The 19,097-nt window shown below is 39.0% G+C and overlaps 1 protein-coding gene across 1 annotated transcript in view; it reads left to right on the forward strand.

The window, feature by feature from the left end:
* The window catches only part of ANKHD1 (ankyrin repeat and KH domain containing 1), a 117,697-nt gene that overhangs the window by 55,564 nt on the left and 43,036 nt on the right, over positions 1 to 19,097 (forward strand). The window contains exons 8-14 of the mRNA XM_075715769.1: positions 1,870 to 2,107; positions 2,329 to 2,520; positions 3,997 to 4,106; positions 14,074 to 14,161; positions 14,793 to 14,920; positions 15,088 to 15,231; positions 15,921 to 16,023. Coding sequence (XP_075571884.1) covers positions 1,870 to 2,107; positions 2,329 to 2,520; positions 3,997 to 4,106; positions 14,074 to 14,161; positions 14,793 to 14,920; positions 15,088 to 15,231; positions 15,921 to 16,023 — 1,003 coding nt within the window. The remainder of the gene's footprint in view (positions 1 to 1,869; positions 2,108 to 2,328; positions 2,521 to 3,996; positions 4,107 to 14,073; positions 14,162 to 14,792; positions 14,921 to 15,087; positions 15,232 to 15,920; positions 16,024 to 19,097) is intronic.

The following is a 19,097-nucleotide window of genomic DNA, read 5'->3' on the forward strand; positions in this document are numbered from 1 at the left end:
TGCCTTTAGTTACATGAGGTGGTTGTTGGCTTTTAGCCAGCTTCTCTGAGAACAACGGCCTGTCTTAAATTTACAGACATGATTGCTGTCAGTCTTGGGTTACTACCTGCTTTGTGGTCAACTTCAGACAAGTGTTGACAGGAGTTGTGTGTTTGATATCCCTATTGCCCCCTTTTCTGTAGCTTTGTGTTTGAGTAACTGGCTGACAATTCTGGTGAGATCAGAATGGGGAACTGGTAGTTCGCTTGAGGTGGTTGTTCTTAATACATAAGAATTAGTGGAATTCTTAGCTTTATAACTTCATAAATCACCCCTAGGTATCAGTGCCCTAGCCTGGACAGCTCTGGCTTGAACATTGGGCAGAGAGGTCTTCTAATGCTTCTTCCCCCCCCCCCCCCCCCCCCCTTTAGTATTGCCTAACTTTATTTAGATTTCCTTCCAAGGACACAGTATAAAAACATCTGCTATTTGCCACTGAAATTGGCCCTTTTTATGTCTTCCTCAGGAATAAATATTCTTTAGTTCTCTAGCAAAATCTATCAGCATGTGTTGGGGCTAATTCAAAGAATTAATCCAGCTTAACTGTCAAATGCCAGGGGGAACCACTGTGTCAGGACACAGGGCTCTAAATCGTCAAAGCTGGCTGACAGTTTACTCCATCTAGAAGAAATCTATATTTCTTTGGATGGCAAATGGAGTGACCAGGGTGATGCACCTAATACCTATGAACCTGCAGTGTGCAAGGCAGCAAGTGGTTTTCTCTCCACTGAGAGATACAAAGAGCATGCTTTGATTCAAGTCTTTTACTTGGAGTTCCCTTTCCATCCTTAAGTTATCCTATTAATTGTTTATGCTGAAGAAAGGTCTAACATGAAACGTTCTCTGATTAGACCCTCAGACCTTCTATATCTCACTGAGCACTCTTTGCATGACTTGAACCTTCCCCCTTCATTAGGTGTAGTCTGTAGTCTGTTTCTGTTTTCCAAGATCTCGAAATTGTTCCACAAGTTTGGGTCCCAGTTTCTTAAGTATGTGGGAGGGAGAAACCATGTGAGTGTTTCTTCTTTCCTAATGCCAAAACTTCTTTACATTTTCCCCTTTTCAGAGGTATTGTGATTCTCTACAAACCACACCTTAGGTGAAACATGGATTTTTGTACCTGGTCAAAGTAACTTTGAGGAGTTTAGTAATAGTTTCTTGAGAAGCTGACAGCTGCATTTATATGCTTTGATTGGCAAGGGCTCAAACAGACTGCTCTGGCAATCCTAATTCTCCTCCCTCTATGGCAAAGATTGCTTTACCTCAAGGCACTTTTCAGTTTCCTTTAAGACTTATTTGAGTGTTACCTACCTCACGGTAACCCACTTCAGTTTCTCTGCAGGTATCTTTCTCAGGATCTAGAAACCGCCCGTTGGAGCTTTTTCTGTCTGTAGAAGCCATGAATCAACTACAAAGAAAAAGAAGGTCTTTTTTCCCATGCTTGTTTTAGGGTTTAGTCATGGAGTGGGTTTATTGCTTATGGTACTTGTTTGCTATCTCTGTTACTTTTGTGTCCTAGGTATTTTGCTGCATATTTAAGAAAGTATTATCCCATAACAATTTCCCTACTCCTCCAAGAAAGAAAAAAAAGCCAACATACATCTAGCAATTTTTTCCTCATGCATTTCAACCTAACTTAGATGTAGGTGGAAACCTAAATGTCAGTTTAATCCAAGTATTACCATAACAATGTCATAAATTGAACCCTCATAAGTAAAAAAGACCCTGTCTTTTTAGGATCATTTTCAGACCTACTATGATAGTGGTTGCAACTACAGCATCAAGGGACTTCAGCTGTTTCTGATTTTTGTGTTCACCTTTGTTTTGTAGGATGGACATGTGGAAGTGGCACGCTTGCTTTTAGACAGTGGTGCTCAAGTGAATATGCCTGCAGATTCGTTTGAATCTCCACTCACTCTGGCTGCTTGTGGTGGACATGTGGAGTTAGCAGCTCTTCTGATCGAAAGGGGAGCTAACCTGGAGGAAGTTAATGATGAAGGTTATACTCCTCTAATGGAAGCTGCCCGGGAAGGCCATGAAGAGATGGTAGCCTTGCTACTGGCACAAGGTGAGATCACTGTCATTTCTTGTGTTTATTATGAAGAATGCAGTGTTGACCATTTGCCATTAGATCTTCTGTGCAAATTCCTCTGATGTAACGTGTGGCTGTCACTGCTCATTGCTGTAACTACAAAGCAAAGCTAAAACACACGAACTGTGGAGGTGATAAGCATTCACCTTCCTATCCTGTGTCTGGTCAGTTAAAATAACAGCTGTTTTGTTTTCTAGGGGCAAATATAAATGCACAGACAGAAGAAACGCAGGAAACGGCTCTTACTCTGGCATGTTGTGGAGGGTTTTCTGAAGTAGCCGACTTCCTTATTAAGGCAGGAGCTGATATAGAACTTGGTTGCTCAACACCTTTGATGGAAGCTGCTCAAGAAGGTCATCTTGAATTGGTGAAATACTTGCTGGCAGCAGGTATGTGTACAGTGCAAATGATCTAGCCCCACGGATGTTAATAGACTCGATGTTCTATATGATTTAGAAGATACCTGGGCTTGATGGTGGCAGTGTTGTAACAAGAAACTATTCTCAGATACTTTAGCAAAAAGAAAAAAGCATATGTTACACCTTAATATTGTTTGATACTGTTAACAGCGGAAAGTGCCTCATGGAGCACTGGATTCTGTTGCGTATCTAAAAACCCTCAATGTTCATTAGGAACATTGTTTCCAGCCAGCTGCATTTAGGACAAAAATGTTAATACAGATAATGCTTGGTTTTTATATGCTACTCCTGCTTTGCCTCAGCCTGATTATCTGCAGTCAGTCTCCCTGAATAACTGGTACTTTAGGAATTGTGTCCTGGGAAATAGTGTGCAAGACAGATTCTGGAATGCACTGAACTTCTGTGGTGAATGAGTTTTACTACTATATTATACAGTACTAAAAATTAAATCTTGCTGGAGTTGGGGGGGAAATGACAATTCAATGTTCATCTGTCAGTTTAAAGTTGGTAGAGACTGAAGTGTAGTAATACTGCTTAAAATGATAAATAAATAAAAAGGAGCGGCATTTTTGAAATCTTCCTTGTTATGGGAGGTGATTTATTTGTATGCTTTTTTCTAAGATTAAGCATAAAATTGTCTTGATTTGTAATTCTAGAAAATAATGCTCCCTGTTCATCGAGGGACAGTAACAACTGTGTCTCTTTGGGCAGTGATACCAGCATGTGACACCCATCACCAGCTCACTTGGAATGCTGCTTGCACTTCACTTCTGATAACGTAGAAAGTTAATTGAGGAACCTTGTTTTGGCATCAGGGAGTCTCTAAATATATCTCACACCTTGAAAATAAGAAAATGGCTAATCACATTGGCATTTTCTTTTTTTTTTTTTTGAAGAATAATACATTACATAGCAAGAATCATGCATAGTTTTCGTGTAACTGGCATAAATGAAGCTAGTCACATTATTTCAACAAAATGGTTTTGAAGGAAATGATTTTAAAGACCAGGGAAGAAATTAAATTTGTAGAACTGTATGGTCTTGTAGTATTAATAATAATTCAGTAACATGCATTTTGCCTGGTTTTCCTTGGCATGCAGCTCCCTGTCAAATGGATAGTGTAGACAACTGTCTGGATTCACTTTTATTTGTTGTAACAACTGAAATCTTCATTGCTGTAGAGGGAACATAGGAATAAGTGAGCATATAGGTTTAAGTGCTTAGGTTGCCAGTCATGCTTTTTCTAAGCCTTGGCTTATCCTCTCTCCTCAGAGTCCTTTTACTGAGAGCAATTTTTACCATGAGGGCAATGCCCTAGGGCTGTGGAAGCTTTCAGTAGGATATAGCTGTTGTCACAGATAAAGTGCCTTGATTTTTGTGTTTATCTGATATGAAATACTTGATAAGGAGACATCCGACAAGAAAAAACAAATGTTGTTTTTCTAGGAGCTAATGTGCATGCCACCACAGCGACAGGAGATACAGCTTTGACCTATGCCTGTGAAAATGGACATACTGATGTTGCAGATGTGTTGCTTCAAGCTGGTGCTGATTTGGTAAGACTTCTGATGCTTCTTGTGGGGAAAGTACTTTGGTTTCAGACCATACGCTAAAGCTTACATGCTTATAGAGCAGGAAGACAATTTTAGTGATTGGGATTCATAAATGGGTGTGAAAAGAGGCATGAAAAAAACATTTTAAAAAGCCTGCATATTCTGTTTGTTCTAAAAAAATAAAAATTTTTATTGGGTAACCTTTCATCCACTAAATGAACAGTTTTAGCTATAGCTTATGCTTGTGACAGTTGATTATCTTCATTTCAGTATAATCCATAAGTTTAATTGTTTAGCAGGATATATTTCTGTGTTGCCTTTTTTCATTATGCTACTTTATTATTCACAAACTCTTGTGGATTAGAGATTACTTGCTCCACTGCTCTGAATTGAAAATGTTATAGTATTAGGAGCTACTACTTCTTTATTTGAATGTTACTTTCTGAACACTGTGAGTCTCTTAACTTCTTAAAACTAGAACGCAAAAAAACCCTAACTAAGCAATGCCTTTTAAGTGACCAGCATAATATGATCTCTTTTCTTTGTTCCAGAACTCTTTCCTTTCTTGTAACTCTTGGGTTTAGCATATTGCTTTCACAGTGTTTATTTTCTGTAATGCATTTAATCATAACTCAGTTGTTTACACAATTGTCTTGACTTTTTTCATATTATGTAGCAGGAGACCTAAAACTGCCTCTTCATCAGCTAGGGGATATAATGTTTGGCTTTTAAGCAGTAAAAAGCAATTGATAAGTTAGTCTTTCGAAGGAATTTAGGAGCCTTATGTCTAATAAGGCATAAGCCAGGAAGATAGTTCTTTTGGTTGTCTCCTTGTTTTTTCCCCACTATTCTCCTTTCTTTTTCCACACTCTCTGCTTCTGGGTGGGGTGGTTTTTGGTTTGGGGAGGGAGTTGGGGTTTTGGTTGGATATTTTAGGCGGTTTTTTGTTCCTTTTAAATAATAAGAGTGCCAGAAAAGTTTATAGTTGAACCTGATGAATCAAAATCCTAATAAAGTTACTTAAAATTTCAGTCTTAAATGAAGTATTTTATTTTTGTAAGATTATACTTACAAATATAAATAAATGAATGCTGTAATTGTGAGTTAATAATACTTCCACTCTTCTTTGTGAATATACTTTTTTCAGGCCTTACTAATTCTGCTTCATATGTTCCTGTGAGGGAGGAAGGTCATGTTTAATGGGGGGTGGGGGTGGTGTCTGTGGGGTTTTTGGCACAGCTGCTGCACTTTGCTCAATTCAGTGTTGGGTACTGAGCATCAGCCACTTCAGTAGAGGCAGGATAGGTTTGGGGGGTTTTATTGGGTATTTGAAAAAAAATATTTAAGTACTTGGTTATTAAAAGGTATAATCCATGAAGTATGTTATAGTGAAGAGCAAAGCCTGAAACAAAAAAATATAAAATGCTATGCATAAACTGCAAGAGTTGCTGCTTAAATATCACTTCAAATTGTTGTGTAATTTTTATTTTTTTTTCCTCTTATCACTAAGGTTAGCAGTGCTTGTGGCCTTTAGGATCTAGTTCTGATCAGTATTGCTGAGAAAAATCTTATGCCTTTCTAAAGTTTTACTTTACTGTATTTTCTTGTGCTGCCTATCAAAATGGGAGCTGTCAAGAAAAATATAGTAAGTCAGCAAAGGAAAATTGCACATAAAAGGGAGACCTGCCAAAGAAATCTGCCAGTTTTGAATTCTGATTGTAAGTAAATGGGGAAATGCCTGCAGAAATGCAGCAATGCTTACAGCAGGTGCCTCCGGTTTGGAGCAGTTTCCTTTCAAACCTCTGTGTTGCTTTGCTTTATTGGAAGTTGTAAGCTGTTTTGAATAAATTTGTTATCTTTGTAATTATTCTGAGGAAGGTTTCTGAAGTGTGTTGCCTTACTGCTGGAGCATGAAAAAGCTTCGTTGGCAGTACTGTGGGAGATTATTCTTCTGAACTTCAATTTTCATTAATAATTTAAATGAGGTTAAATGATATCACCAAGTTGTCCCAGGAAGTCTGTAGTGGAGTAAGGGATTGAATGCAGATCTGGACTTAGACCTGTGGTCAGTCTATCTTCATTTGTCTAGTTAATTTTGCTCTCTGTCTGGTGTTCAGACACAGCAAATGAAAGTACATCTCCAATTGCTTTTCTTTCTTTCCTTTTTCATCCTGCAACTTCAGTCTTCCCTGGGATTGTTTTCACTGATGTTTCATTGTTTTCCAGAAACCTTTATACCTGAGTTTTATATCACAGTCACTGAGGAGCTGGACATACAACACCTTACCCTGTTGTGGAGTGGCACTTTTTGAGGAAAATACTGGTTATGTCTTAAACAGTAAAATAAAACAGGGCTGAGGGGCTGTTCTCTGATTGCAAGGACAAGTGGCACCCACTGAACCCATCCATGCTGTGCAGAACTGGGCCTGGCAGGTCATTGAGCCTGGGGCTGTGCCCCTGTGTCTGTAAGAATGTCAGTGGCTACACTTCAGCCCACCAAAGTGGTGTTTTCATAACCGCAATACCAGGAGTATGCATCGGACACCCCTGGGTTGTGGGATGAGGTCTTGAAGGGGTTCTTGAGGGTGCGAGGCCTCCGAGGTAAGCGGAGACTGACTTGATGTCACATTTTCCATGCCACCCACTGGGAACAGTCCCTGGTGACCTCCTCCCGTGCAATTCTTGACAGGGCCAGCACTGTACCAGGGAGGCTGCAAGGGAATAAGCAGTGTGAATGACCAGTGATCTCATGCCTAAGCTTGTCTCCTGGCCCTGTTTTATTTACCTGTAGAGATGTAGCCGCTGCTGGATTTTGCTGCTGTTACTTTATTGGTTTGTGAGCCACCTGCATCTTCTATTTTCTTCCAGACCAGGAAGACAAGGAGCATAGTTTTTGAAGATTTTTCTTCTCCCTGATTCTAGATTGAGGAAAGGAAGTTGATCTTTCTTCCCCAAATGCTTTTAAGTTAAAGGAACAATAAACACTGGCTGTCAAGATCTGTTGCGATCAGTTCTCCCACTTCTTCTCAATTCAGAGCCTTATTCCATGATTTGGAAAGCATATAATCTACTTTAAGACCTCAAATCTTTCTTGGCTTCTTAGGTGTCTCTTTGATTGCCAGGAGGTCAGGACTGAGTGGGATTTGAGGTGCAGGCTTTGAGACTGCAGGTGTGAAGAGGAGCCTCTTTCATGCTGGGTTAGCTAAATCAGCAGAGGGCAGGAGATGTTTCTGTCAGGGGGTTTCCTGTATCGTGATCATTGAAAACTGAAGTCTTCCAACTTTGCTGAAGTTACACAGCTCACTCTACTGAACTGATTCCTGTGTTGTTTGTGTCCACATGAGGTTTTCTCAATCTCAAAATAGAAACTTGAGCTAAAGTTTGAGCATGCTTTATGATGAGGGTGGTGAGATGCTGCAACATGTTGCCCAGAGGAGTTGTGGATCCACCATCCTTGGAAAAGTTCAAGATCAGGTTGGACAGGGCTTTGAGCAACCTGACCTAGTGGAATATGTCCCTGCCTGTAGCACGGAGGTTGGACTAGATGGTCTTTGACGGTCCCGTCCAACCCGAACTGTTCTATGATCATTATATGGTAAGTGATTCTAGTCCCTTTAGAGTTTTGTCTGAAATGGGAGCAATTATTACCGCCACATCTCAGCACAAAAAGGCTGTTCTTCTTGCAAGTAGAAAATGGGAACTCTTGCTTTTCAGGGACTGATCCTCTGGTCTAGATACCAAAAATATTCAGTTCAAGGACCGGTGAAGATCTTGAGAGCTCTGTTAGATTCATTAGGGAATGTGGCTTTATAAGAACCAGGAGAACTAAAACAAAATGATGGCCAAGATGAACTTTCTTCAGTTTGTGGTTAGTTTTTCCTTAAAACTCTGCAGTGGCAAGTTAAACTATAAATTAACAGTATCAGAGTACACATTCATCTGTCTCTGCCTGCTGGAGAGCTGTTCAGTTGTGTATGGTATTTTGATGAATTTGTATTTCCTTGTGACTAATTGTTTATGAAGTCTGGCTTGTTACCAATTATTCTGGTGGTTTTCCGATGCCCTTCTTTAAGGGGTCTGTCTTTTCCATGTCATTACAAGGGACAAAGTTGGCCTGTCAAAATCTGTAGCAAAACTAGCTTGGCAGGCCTACACCTTTCCTTGTTAATGTATGCATCTTGAAATCGGCTTGCTTTTGCCAAGTATATGAATGACTTAATATGAGGCACGTCTGAAGACTTCAGCCTGTGATCCCGTCTGTGCCTTAGTTGCATTCTAGTTCCTTTATCACCTGCAGGACTAGAAACTTTCAGGGTCTTCGTCTGAGCTCCTGCCACTGGACCAAATGTAAATTTTACTTGTTTACAAACTTCTTTATGGGGACAAAACACCTACTTTAGATTTTGTGATGAATAGGAGTAAAATTCTGGAGATTAGAACTCTGAAATACAATTTGATAGAAGCATTTTTTCTAAGCGGTGGTATGGTTTAATAGCTTCAGGAAAAAAAATGACCAGTACTTCAGTAATACAGTTATTTACCTGTGTGGCGAGGATTTGTCTAATCTTGAAGGTGAGAGGAGACTTTCGTTTTTCCTATATGAGTTCTCTCCCCACCCCCCCCACCCCCCTTCTTCTTTGTGTCTTTACTAGCAGTTGCTTTCATCTCAAAGCCTGTATAAGGTAAGACATGCGTGGTGCATGTATGTTCCCACAGGAACCAGGTTAAGGACTGTAAAACTGACAAAGAGTATTGGTGATATTCAATGAGAGGTAATATCCTGCTTTTAAGCTGCATACCTTTCTATAAACTAAAAGTGCCTGTTTGGATGCCTATTCCCTTTTAATGTAGAATCAGACCTGGATGAAATGCTGCACACTGGAGAGTCCAGTTTCCTTTTTGAAAGCAAGACTGCTCTTGACAAGATGGTTGCATCTTTGTGTGTTTCAGTGTAGCTGAAAACAAGAGAGAGATTGTTCTTTTTTTGGACAGTGAGAAGATCCCAGTTTTTCTCAGCTGGGAAGTATAGAAAAGAATTTTAAATTGGGGTTTTCTAATCTGGGCTGCCTTGCAGCTGTACATGAGGCTCTGCTGCACAGGGGAGTTGATTTAGTGGTGGAGTTCACCTTTCTGCTACAAGATATATGGGTGCTTTTATGCTGAAATTGAGAGATGGAAGAGAACCCCTGAGGGCAGCTTCATCCTTGCATTCTTCTCATTTTACACTGTCAAGCTCTCCCTAAAGCTCTTTATAGTTGTTAAAACTCCACACGTGGCTTTCCTTAAAAGACTAAAACCGGCTACCTGGCATCCACGTAAGTCCAGCTGGGGGGGGTGGTGGTGGGGGAACAGGCATTCCAAACTACCTCTTGATTCTTCCCCTATAACAAAATATTTTTACAGACAGATGTTTTTGTCATTGCAGGGATCATTGCTTTGCCTTCAGCTGATAACATCCCTCACACTAATGTGGATCCTTAATTAGAAACTCACTTTCCTTTATGTGTGACACACTATATGTTTGCAGCGTGCATAAGGCAGGATTTAAACGTCTACAAAAGTAGCCCATACTTTATGGATTTGAATGAAACCATGCTGGAGATAGCTATGTTGTCATTACAGTGAGGGATCTGAGAATCTGTCGTGTTTTTCCATACTGTTTCTTGAGCCATCAGGGGAAGGTCAGGGTTTTCAGGTCTTTTCAGATTTGGCCCTCAGTCTTCTACAAATAAAGCAAAAAGTTGTAGGACATGTGAAGCTAATTTTTGTAGTTAACACCTTTTGGATGTTGTGTTATAGTCTCTGGATGGTGCAGAGTACAATGAAATGCTCTCTTTTGCCAGTAGTGAACAAAAAGTCATCTTGTATTTAACGAGGTGCTGTGTATGACCTTTGTGCTTTCTTCATGAATCTGAATGGCTTGTGGTAGGAGTCTTAACTGGCAAAAGTTGCATTGCTTGGTTTTACCTTTGTGCTTGCTTGCCTAATTCCAGCAAAACAGTTTTCAGCTGGTGTATCTGATCCATCTGAGTTCACATTCCAGGTCTTCATGACCAAGAACAACATTTATTTGTAGAACAAGAGCCGTGAGTTCTCCTTTTTCCTTCCGCAGGACAAGCAGGAGGACTTAAAGAAGACTATTTTGGAGGGCATAGAGCCGGGCAAGCATCAGGTGAGGTTGGCCTTTGATGCTTGTAAGCTGCAGCCTCAGGATACATGCTAACAACAAGCATGGCTTCAAGGCATCTAAATTTCTTCAAAAACACAAAGACTCACTGTGTAGACTAGACATGTCATCTTTGTCCTGCATTTTCCCTTCTGTTGGGTTTTCTAAAACCCGATTTTTAAAAAATAGTATCTCAACTTTCACAAAGGCAGCAAGTTATCTCATTGAGTCTATTAGCACAAGTAGCTATGTTAAACCTCTTAGTACATATCTAGCTTCCTGTAAGGTCTTCCCTTTTCAGATATTTACTTTAAACTAGAGGCCTAGTTGAGTTTTTAGGTGCCTCTGAAATACTGGTTTGCTACACATCTCAGGAAGGTTATCTAGGACAATTCGGTTGCTGACTGCTATAATTCTGTATCTCTTGATAGGAGTTCAATCTTGAAAATGAGCAAAGTGGCGTAGTGTTAAGAAGTGTATTGTTTGGCTATTGTCTTGCATCCAAAACTTTGTCTAAATAATTTTGCTTAGAATAGCATTTAGATTTCCATTCAATATTCAGTGTTGTCATGCATGAGAGATGCTTGTTAAAGAATTGAAGAGAGCAGCTGGACCTTTACTTTGAAAATGCACATTTTTTTTTCTAGAACTTTTAAATAACATACAACACTGGAAACAAACTTGAAAAAAATATTCTAGTGAATAATACTTGCCAACCATGAATACTTGTGAACCAAGGAGAATAATGGAGGGGAAAGCCCTTGTGTAGCTGATCTTGGAATTGCCTAAAACAGAGAACTTGAAATCAAGAATAAAAAACCCTGATTGTTATAAGATGCTTCTGATGAAACTGCTTTTGCTCTGCTCTCTGAAGTACTGATTTGTCTAGAAAGGAAATAATTATTACTGACTGGATTTTCATCTCCTTTTTGAGTCCCAGAGGAAAAGGTACAGATAATGTAAACTCTTACCTGATTTGGGTAATACTCTTGCTTTCCCAAACATGCAGAAAATTCTTCTTAGGCGTTCTTTCTATTCAAGCGGAATTAGCAGGAGAGCACATCACGCAAGTGTTTAGAGATGGCTTTTCTAGTCAAAGCTGATGTAGGTGTTCTCTTTCTGATCATACTAACTGCAATATTTCTCAGGATTGGTGCAGTGAAGAGAGACAGAGTACTGTGGTGAGTCCTACAGTGCAGATAGCCGGGGAAATTGTCTTTGGAGATGAGTACTCCGTGCTAGTTTTTGTTCTTACAAGATATGCATTTGCATGTACTTCATATTAATAGAAGGAAGAAGCGCATTGGAAAGCTGATGGGGGATGCTTTTGGACAGCTTTCATGTCCTCTGTCCTGATTTTGATTATCTACTGCAGCTTTAAAAACAAACAAACAAACAAACAAACCACCCTTTGAAATTTATGACCATGCCAGGTAAAAGAAAGGATGCGAGTACACAAAGGCGCTGCACTGGCTCAGCTTCTTATTTTGGCTTGTACTAGATATTTTCTGTTAAAGCTTGAGTTGATGCTATCTGCTAGCCTTTATTAGGATTAAATAGAGTGCTGAAGAATTAATTTCATCTTAAAATATTTTCCAATGTGAAAAATACCATCAAAATGCAGTAACTTTTGGAGATCTACAGCAGGTGGGCACACAAATGGTTTACTTTGGCTGGACTGATGTGTATGGTACTGCAAGTATTTGAAGTGTATAACAGATGAGGATCAAGTTCTGCCTGCTTGATGAAGTGACAGTTGATTAAACTGGGCAGAATAACTGCATTGTATTTAAATGAGGAGGCCTCCTGACTTCCATGTTTAAGAATTCAACAGTGAAGTCTGTTAGGAATAGAGAATGTTGCAAATAATGATATCTCGCTGCTAGCTGTCTGAAATGCTACATTTGAATGCAGTATAGGATGGCTTTTCACTGTCTTGAATATAGCTAAGATGACTTAAAATAAATTTTGCTTCTTGCCATCTTTGCTGTTGCATCAAACGTGCATTAAACTGTCTGGGCAGTAATGTTCTGGTCCTGCTCAGCGAGTGAAGTGGTGTTCAATCGTTCTTTGCATCCATAGCTGCTTTGCGAGTGATTTGCCAGCAGTACCAGGGGTTTACTGTACATAAGGCAAACAGCAGCGTCTGGCTTTTTATGATCTATTGGCAGTGACTGAGGAAGGAAAAACTATGCCAAATACCAGAGTAAGCATCAGAGCTCAAGGGCATGCTACTAATTCTTGCACATCATAGGACCACATACTAACATAATTAGCTTTACATGTCCTGCAAATATTTCTGACCTGCAGACAATCCAAAAGCATGCATATATTTATCAACAGCTAAGCAGTCATTTGCCCTGGGAGTGGAATCTACCTATTAAAAAAAAAAAAAAAAGTTACTTCAGTAGTAAGGCTTCCTACCTGCCTGTGTGCAACTATGTATTATACTACCAAGCAAGCAAAGAAATAGGAGCACTAATGTGGAGTTTAAATGTGTGTTAAAGCAGTGTACAGTAATACAAAGTTCTTAGGAAGGCACAGGAGCAGAGCGCTGCTGCTCTTTCTGAAGCACACAGGAGAGGGGTAGTGTAACCCCTGTTACAGCAAAGGATTGGTTTCTATTTTCTGCACAGGGTCAGTCTCCAGTAGAAGATCCAGTCAAGAGATTTCTTCCTCGAGTGTATGAACAGAAAGCTAACTTAAGGTGCAACTTGCAACCAAAGCAAGCCATATGTCAAAGGACATATGCAGAGTTTTCAGGAATACTGAAACTATGGGAAGGAGTTGATTTGCTCTGTCAAATCTATTCTTGTCCTTTTATATTTGTAAACAGCAGTATCATCCACTGTCATTACTAAATATTAACTTTCACTGTCAGATATACGTGCAAATCCAGAAGTAAATAGTGAATTTAGAGCGTGCCTTCCCAGCTACTTAATTGAAAAAAAACCACACGGTCCTAGTATATTATTGATCAGACTGAATATTCAGAGCGCAAATACAAACACTCCCAGGAAGATGATGTTCTCTCCCCTTGTTGTTGTGGGAGGGTTGATTAGTCAGCATTCTTTGTGGTATTGATCATGTCTACATAAGCAGGCAAATTTTCTAGTTCTGTAACTTCTCTAATACAGTTATATTCAATCACATCTTTCCAGTATTCAGAAAATTTTTGAATTAGAAAATTGTTCTTGTTGCTCATTCCATTTTTGTTGGTTTGTATCATCCTTTTGTTGTCTTTCTGCTTTATTCTCCAATCCTCTTATTCAGAGACTTTTTGTGACATGCAGTGATTGGTCTCATTTTTATTGCTGATCCTCTTCAGCATGTTTTAAAAATGTTGTCTGCACTTCAGACATTATTGCAATTTTAAGGTCTGGCATGCAGCATGTGACAGCTGTCAGAACTGTTGCACCTCAGTTCACAGTTATTTGTATAATTCCTGTTGCTGGATGATATTTGTGTTAAGTAGTTGTTCCTTTTTGAGGAGGAAACAAGGTGTTACTGTTCTCAAGTATGTTATGTGTTTGAACACTAAAATAAAAAGGGGTATGTAAGTAGGGAAACTTCCTTGTGTGATAACGGTATGGATGTGGTCTTAATGCTATTTGACAGTGTGATTCAGTATTTAAGATAACATGAAAATTGATTCCAATCAGTTTATATTGATTGCAGTCAGCTTATAAGACAGATCTTCTTCTGAGACAGGCAATTCTGGTCCCATCATGAGATGGTTCGAAAGCTGAAACAGTGGTATAATTTTTGCCCGTTTATGCATCTGTTGTTTCTTTTCTACAATAGGAGCATGAATCTGAAGGTGGGAGAACCCCACTAATGAAGGCTGCACGAGCTGGTCATTTATGCACTGTGCAATTCCTTATTAGCAAAGGTAAAATACTAGTTTAAATAACCAATTTAAAAATGTAAAATGCCACTTTACAGTTCTGCATGTTTGTGATCCTTCTTCAACATTAATCTGGTTATGTGTGTGTGAGCATTTGTCAAACCATTAAGGATTTTTTGAATTTCATTTAGTTCATGATACAATGAATCACAAAATATTTTGCTAGTTACTTTTCCTACTCTGTTGTATAGATTAATAAGTAGATTTGAAGTACAGCAAATATTTTCAGTTTCTTAAAGCACTCCCTCCTTCAGGAAAAAACACATCCTCAAGTACTGTCTGAAACATTAAAAACTGTAGCATGTAGTGATAGTGTTTAAGTGCTTAGAATGAAAATTTAGAAGTTGTGCTTTGTACACCATAAGCGTTCCCTCTCTCTTACCACTCACGGGGCCCACTGTTACTGTTGTTACTGTCTTGTCTTTACAAGATGAGGAGGATTATGTGTAGAAGCCATCAGTTATTCAAAATCCCTTGCTTTTATCCTGGAATTGTGTACAAATTAGGAAGGTTAGAAGAGAAAAGTTTATCTCTATGCCAGAAAATACTGTACTTGTTGATACTTTCTTTCAGAAAGAATTTCCTTGTGTTTAATTCTGAGATCTTCTCTTTATAGGTGCCAATGTTAACAGGGCTACAGCTAATAATGACCACACGGTGGTGTCACTGGCATGTGCGGGAGGCCACCTGGCAGTTGTTGAGCTCCTTCTGGCTCATGGTGCAGATCCTACTCATCGGCTCAAGGTATTCACTTAAAGCTATACATTTATCATAAGTACTGAAAGAACCAATGTAGTTGATTTAATGGATTAGTAAATGTGCAATTTTAAATGGTCTAATTCGTATCTTATGTGCTACATCAGGTAGCAAAATTCATCTCCTGGCTTTTTATTTCCAAAATATCACTTCAGGATGGCTCAACAATGCTCATTGAAGCTGCCAAAGGAGGACATACAAATGTTGTTTCTTACTTGCTGGATTACCCAAACAATGTTTTGTCGGTTCCTGCAGCAGACTTGTCTCAGCTCACACCTCCATCTCAGGATCAGTCTCAGGTAAGGCATAAGGACTTTTTTTTAAAATATCATCATGAATATTGCAAAGAAGCACTTCCTTAGTAGTTAACTTCTGAAGCTAATTTAGATGTGAACATATACAGTGGAACAAATTAAAAAACGTCTAGGCATTTGAAAATGGGAGAGAGTGAGAAAGTTGATTGGTGTTGTCTGCAGTGTCCTGAAGAGTACATGAACTTTGTTCCCTTTTCTGCTCCTTAGACAGGATAGTCCCAAACCTAGTATCTCAAAAGAATATTATTTTCTTGGTTGCATTTACTCAGTATGTTGTTTCAACAGTTCTAAACCCTTGTGACAGTACCCCTCAAATGTTTTTGCTGATTTTTGTTGTTATATGAAAGAAAATATATGGTGTAAATTTAGAATTCTGCAGGCTGGAGAGGTAGCTGTCCAGTGCAGTTAGCTGATTAAAAGCCTAAAGATGTTAACAGTTTTCCAGCCTACACAGCCTGGAATTTTGTGAAGAGTAACATAGTTAACTTTGACATATTATGCACAATAAAATAGCATGGGACGGGTCATACCAAGAGGCAAGCATTAGAATACACAGTTTGGGAAGAGTGGAGGTCTGCTGTAGAAACATATCTTTGTATTAACACTTCAAGATCTGGTCCATTCAAAAGGTTTTTTTTTTTTATCTGAGTGTATGTCTGTGGCTTTGTTTTAAGGTTCCACGTGTACCGGTGCATACACTTGCTATGGTTGTACCTCCCCAGGAACCTGACAGAACCCCTCAAGAGAACTCACCACCTCTCTTGGGAGTGGTGAAAGGTTAGTATGTAGCCACTCAGAGAATATATGCAATTTGGAAACTGATAGGCTGGGGATAATTTTATTAGAGCCTATGCATAGATAGTCCACTCCGTCAATTCTTGAACACCTCTAATGAAGTATCACTTAAAAGTATTTTATGTAGTACATAGGTTTTGCTTATTTTCTTGTATTCTACAGTATAGTAACACTGGTTATTCTAATTTCATTAGGCTTACTCTAATTTTTTTGGAAGAAAATTATTGTGGTAACTGCCATAGTGCAGACTGATAAAAAACCCAGTAAACTCTAGGTGTGGTATTTACTTTTGAATATTGCACATTGGTCATCTGGAATAGTTGCAACTATTATCAATGAACTTGACGTACCAACTTTTTTCTGTTCCTACAGTAGCAATGCAAATGTGTTGGCACTGTAAAATGCCAATGCAGATCTACTTACAGGAGAATTTTTCTTCTATTAGTAATAGTACTCTTGTAAGTAATCATAACATGAGGGTTTTTGCTTTGAACATGATTGAACTGATTAGTTAAAACTATTTGCAGTCATTAAATGGCAAATTTAGCAGTTTGTTTCTAGCTATGGATTCTGTAACAAATTCTTCGTGTCTGCTAAGTCAGCTCAGAAGGAGAAACATATTCTCAAATGGAAAGTTACAAGCTGCAGCTCCTAGTGATTTACAGTTTTGGATGGGAATATTAAATATTATAGTATCCAAAGCTCTGTTAGCTAGCTTTACTTAATTCCTTTACTCTGGAAGTGCTCAGTGCTTCCCAAAACAAACAATAAAAAAAAAACCCAGGGGCACAAACGAAGAGAGAAAAAAAATTGCGTACCTAACGGTGTTTTTGTGCAGCCATGACTCTCTCCATGCATATATGCCATGTGTGTGACTTCTTCAATGCAGTTATTGTACCTTTTTCCTAGGATGTGCAACACTTGATATTTTGGATTTCATAAAAATGAGTACCAAACAAATGAAAAGAATATGCAACTTCTGGTTCAAAAAGCTATATACCAGCACGTGTGCCCTTACAATTAAAGAACTATTAGTATTGCAAAGTGGGTTAGTGTTCTGGAATTACATTTTGTGATGCATGGGAATCAATGAGAGATTAGTTGATACTGAGTCAGAACACTGAAGTTATAAGCTTAAAGTGTTATGCTATTTAAACAAATCATGAAAAGGAAATAGTTGATTGTAGTTTAAAAAATAGCTCTCAAAAAAAAACTTACTGCAAATGTCAGCACATATTTTAGGCATGTTTTTAGCAGTACTGTGTTGTTGGAACTGGCACAGATCTAGTTGTTCTCAGTGTTTCGGAACATGTTTCATGCGTGTCAGCGCAACTAAGGTGTGATGCGTTGCAAGAGATGTAGCAATCTGAAATGTGTCATTGGGCTGATGGAAGCATTCCTGAAAACTTTGTGTGCAGAGCTCTTGTGTATCTCAGATCCTTAGGAGAAAAATGGTATTTTTGTGATAAACACGGTGTGATCGTTGTAGTGATACCACTCTGCTACTTTAACTGTGAAGAGTTAGTGTTCTTTGCTGAACTTCCATTCTTAACTTGTTATACACATGTGGCTTTAATATACCAGACTTTCATCGTTAGGCTTCTTGGGAGATGAGGGGCAAAAGAGGGTGCGAATAAAGGGGTGTTCATTATTTCCAGGGGGGGAGCAGTCTTAAGTTCTTATGCAACAAAATTTTTTATCCTGGGGAACACAAATTTATCACCTACACAGTTAGAAGTAGCCCCCTCAATTTTTGTATAAACTCTTTAACTCCTTGCAGGAAGGAGAGGAGCATCTAGCCTTCCTAACCTCAGCACAGTCTGGTGTTTAAGGACCTGTATTAGTTTTGAAAGAAATGCAATAGTAACAGCTTTTTCCTGAATAGTTCTTGGCAAGTCAGGTGCAAAACTAGAATATGCTTGTATGTTACTTTATGATTCAAATATGGTGTGAGGTTTTTCAAGAGGAATTTATGGTCTAATTTTGAATTATATTATTATTCTTCAGTAAAGTAAGAAAGCGTGCAGAATAGTTGCGATTTGAATAATTATTTTGGCAAACAATTTAATATCAATGCTTAGCAACTGAAAAGAGAAACATTTCAGAGCTGACAGTGGATCTAGAGAGACTCAGGTAAAGGTGATACACAAAGATGGTAATGTCCTAAAGAGCTGAGGAAAAAACAGGTGAAAGAAGCAGCAGAATTAGTTCAACAGGACTGAACAGACCTCAACTCTTACATGCTTAGGAAGGATTGTTTTTACTGCACTACGTTTAGCATGTGTCCATCGTGTCCATGTAAAAGTGAAATCCAGTGAAGTTCAGCTTTTTGTGCTTTCATGGGGAGAGGCAGGAGATCCCTTCTTGGTGTTTTGTACTTGCTGCTGCCCTCACTTGAACACGGTCAGGATTGCTCAGCAGCCAGCAGCAATTCTGATGCAGCAGCTCAACATGGAGAGTCTTTTTGGCTAGAAAAAAAACAAATGTGCTATTTCTGCAGGACCAGAGGTCTCTCCTGCTTTACATTGCGAGGGGGTGTAAAGCACAGTGAGTATGATGCAGCTCCAAGTACCCCTGCCCGGGCAAGGAGGTCTCGGTGCCCAGCACATGAAATGGTCAAAAGGAATGCTGTTGGATTTCTTCAGGAAATCAGCTGGTGTAATAGTGTTGCCATTGATAATCTTGTCTAGTTTGTAAATGCAAGCTAATGTTTAATAAGAGTGGGATCTGAAGCCTCCAGTGGTGTTTTTGATTCTGCCTTAGTCTTTGGCAGAGCGTGCCTGGTGACCACAGTTGCTTGAACCCATGGCACCTTTTTAGAACATTATTGAAAAACAACATGCTAGTGCAACAAGGTGCTCAGGAATTCTGTGGGAAACAGCAGGATTGTTTTCTTAAACGAAATATTTGAACTATTAAGGTGTTTTTAAATGTGCCAAAACTTAAAGTAGTCTATTTTTGGAGGCTGAGATATCAGTTATTTTGTAAGTTTTTCTCCAGATTTGCTTTACTTCATAGCTAATCTGAAATTGTGCTTACAAATTAACTAATTGGCC

The sequence above is a fragment of the Pelecanus crispus genome, chromosome 8, assembly GCF_030463565.1.
Source record: "Pelecanus crispus isolate bPelCri1 chromosome 8, bPelCri1.pri, whole genome shotgun sequence".
NCBI lineage: Eukaryota > Metazoa > Chordata > Aves > Pelecaniformes > Pelecanidae > Pelecanus > Pelecanus crispus.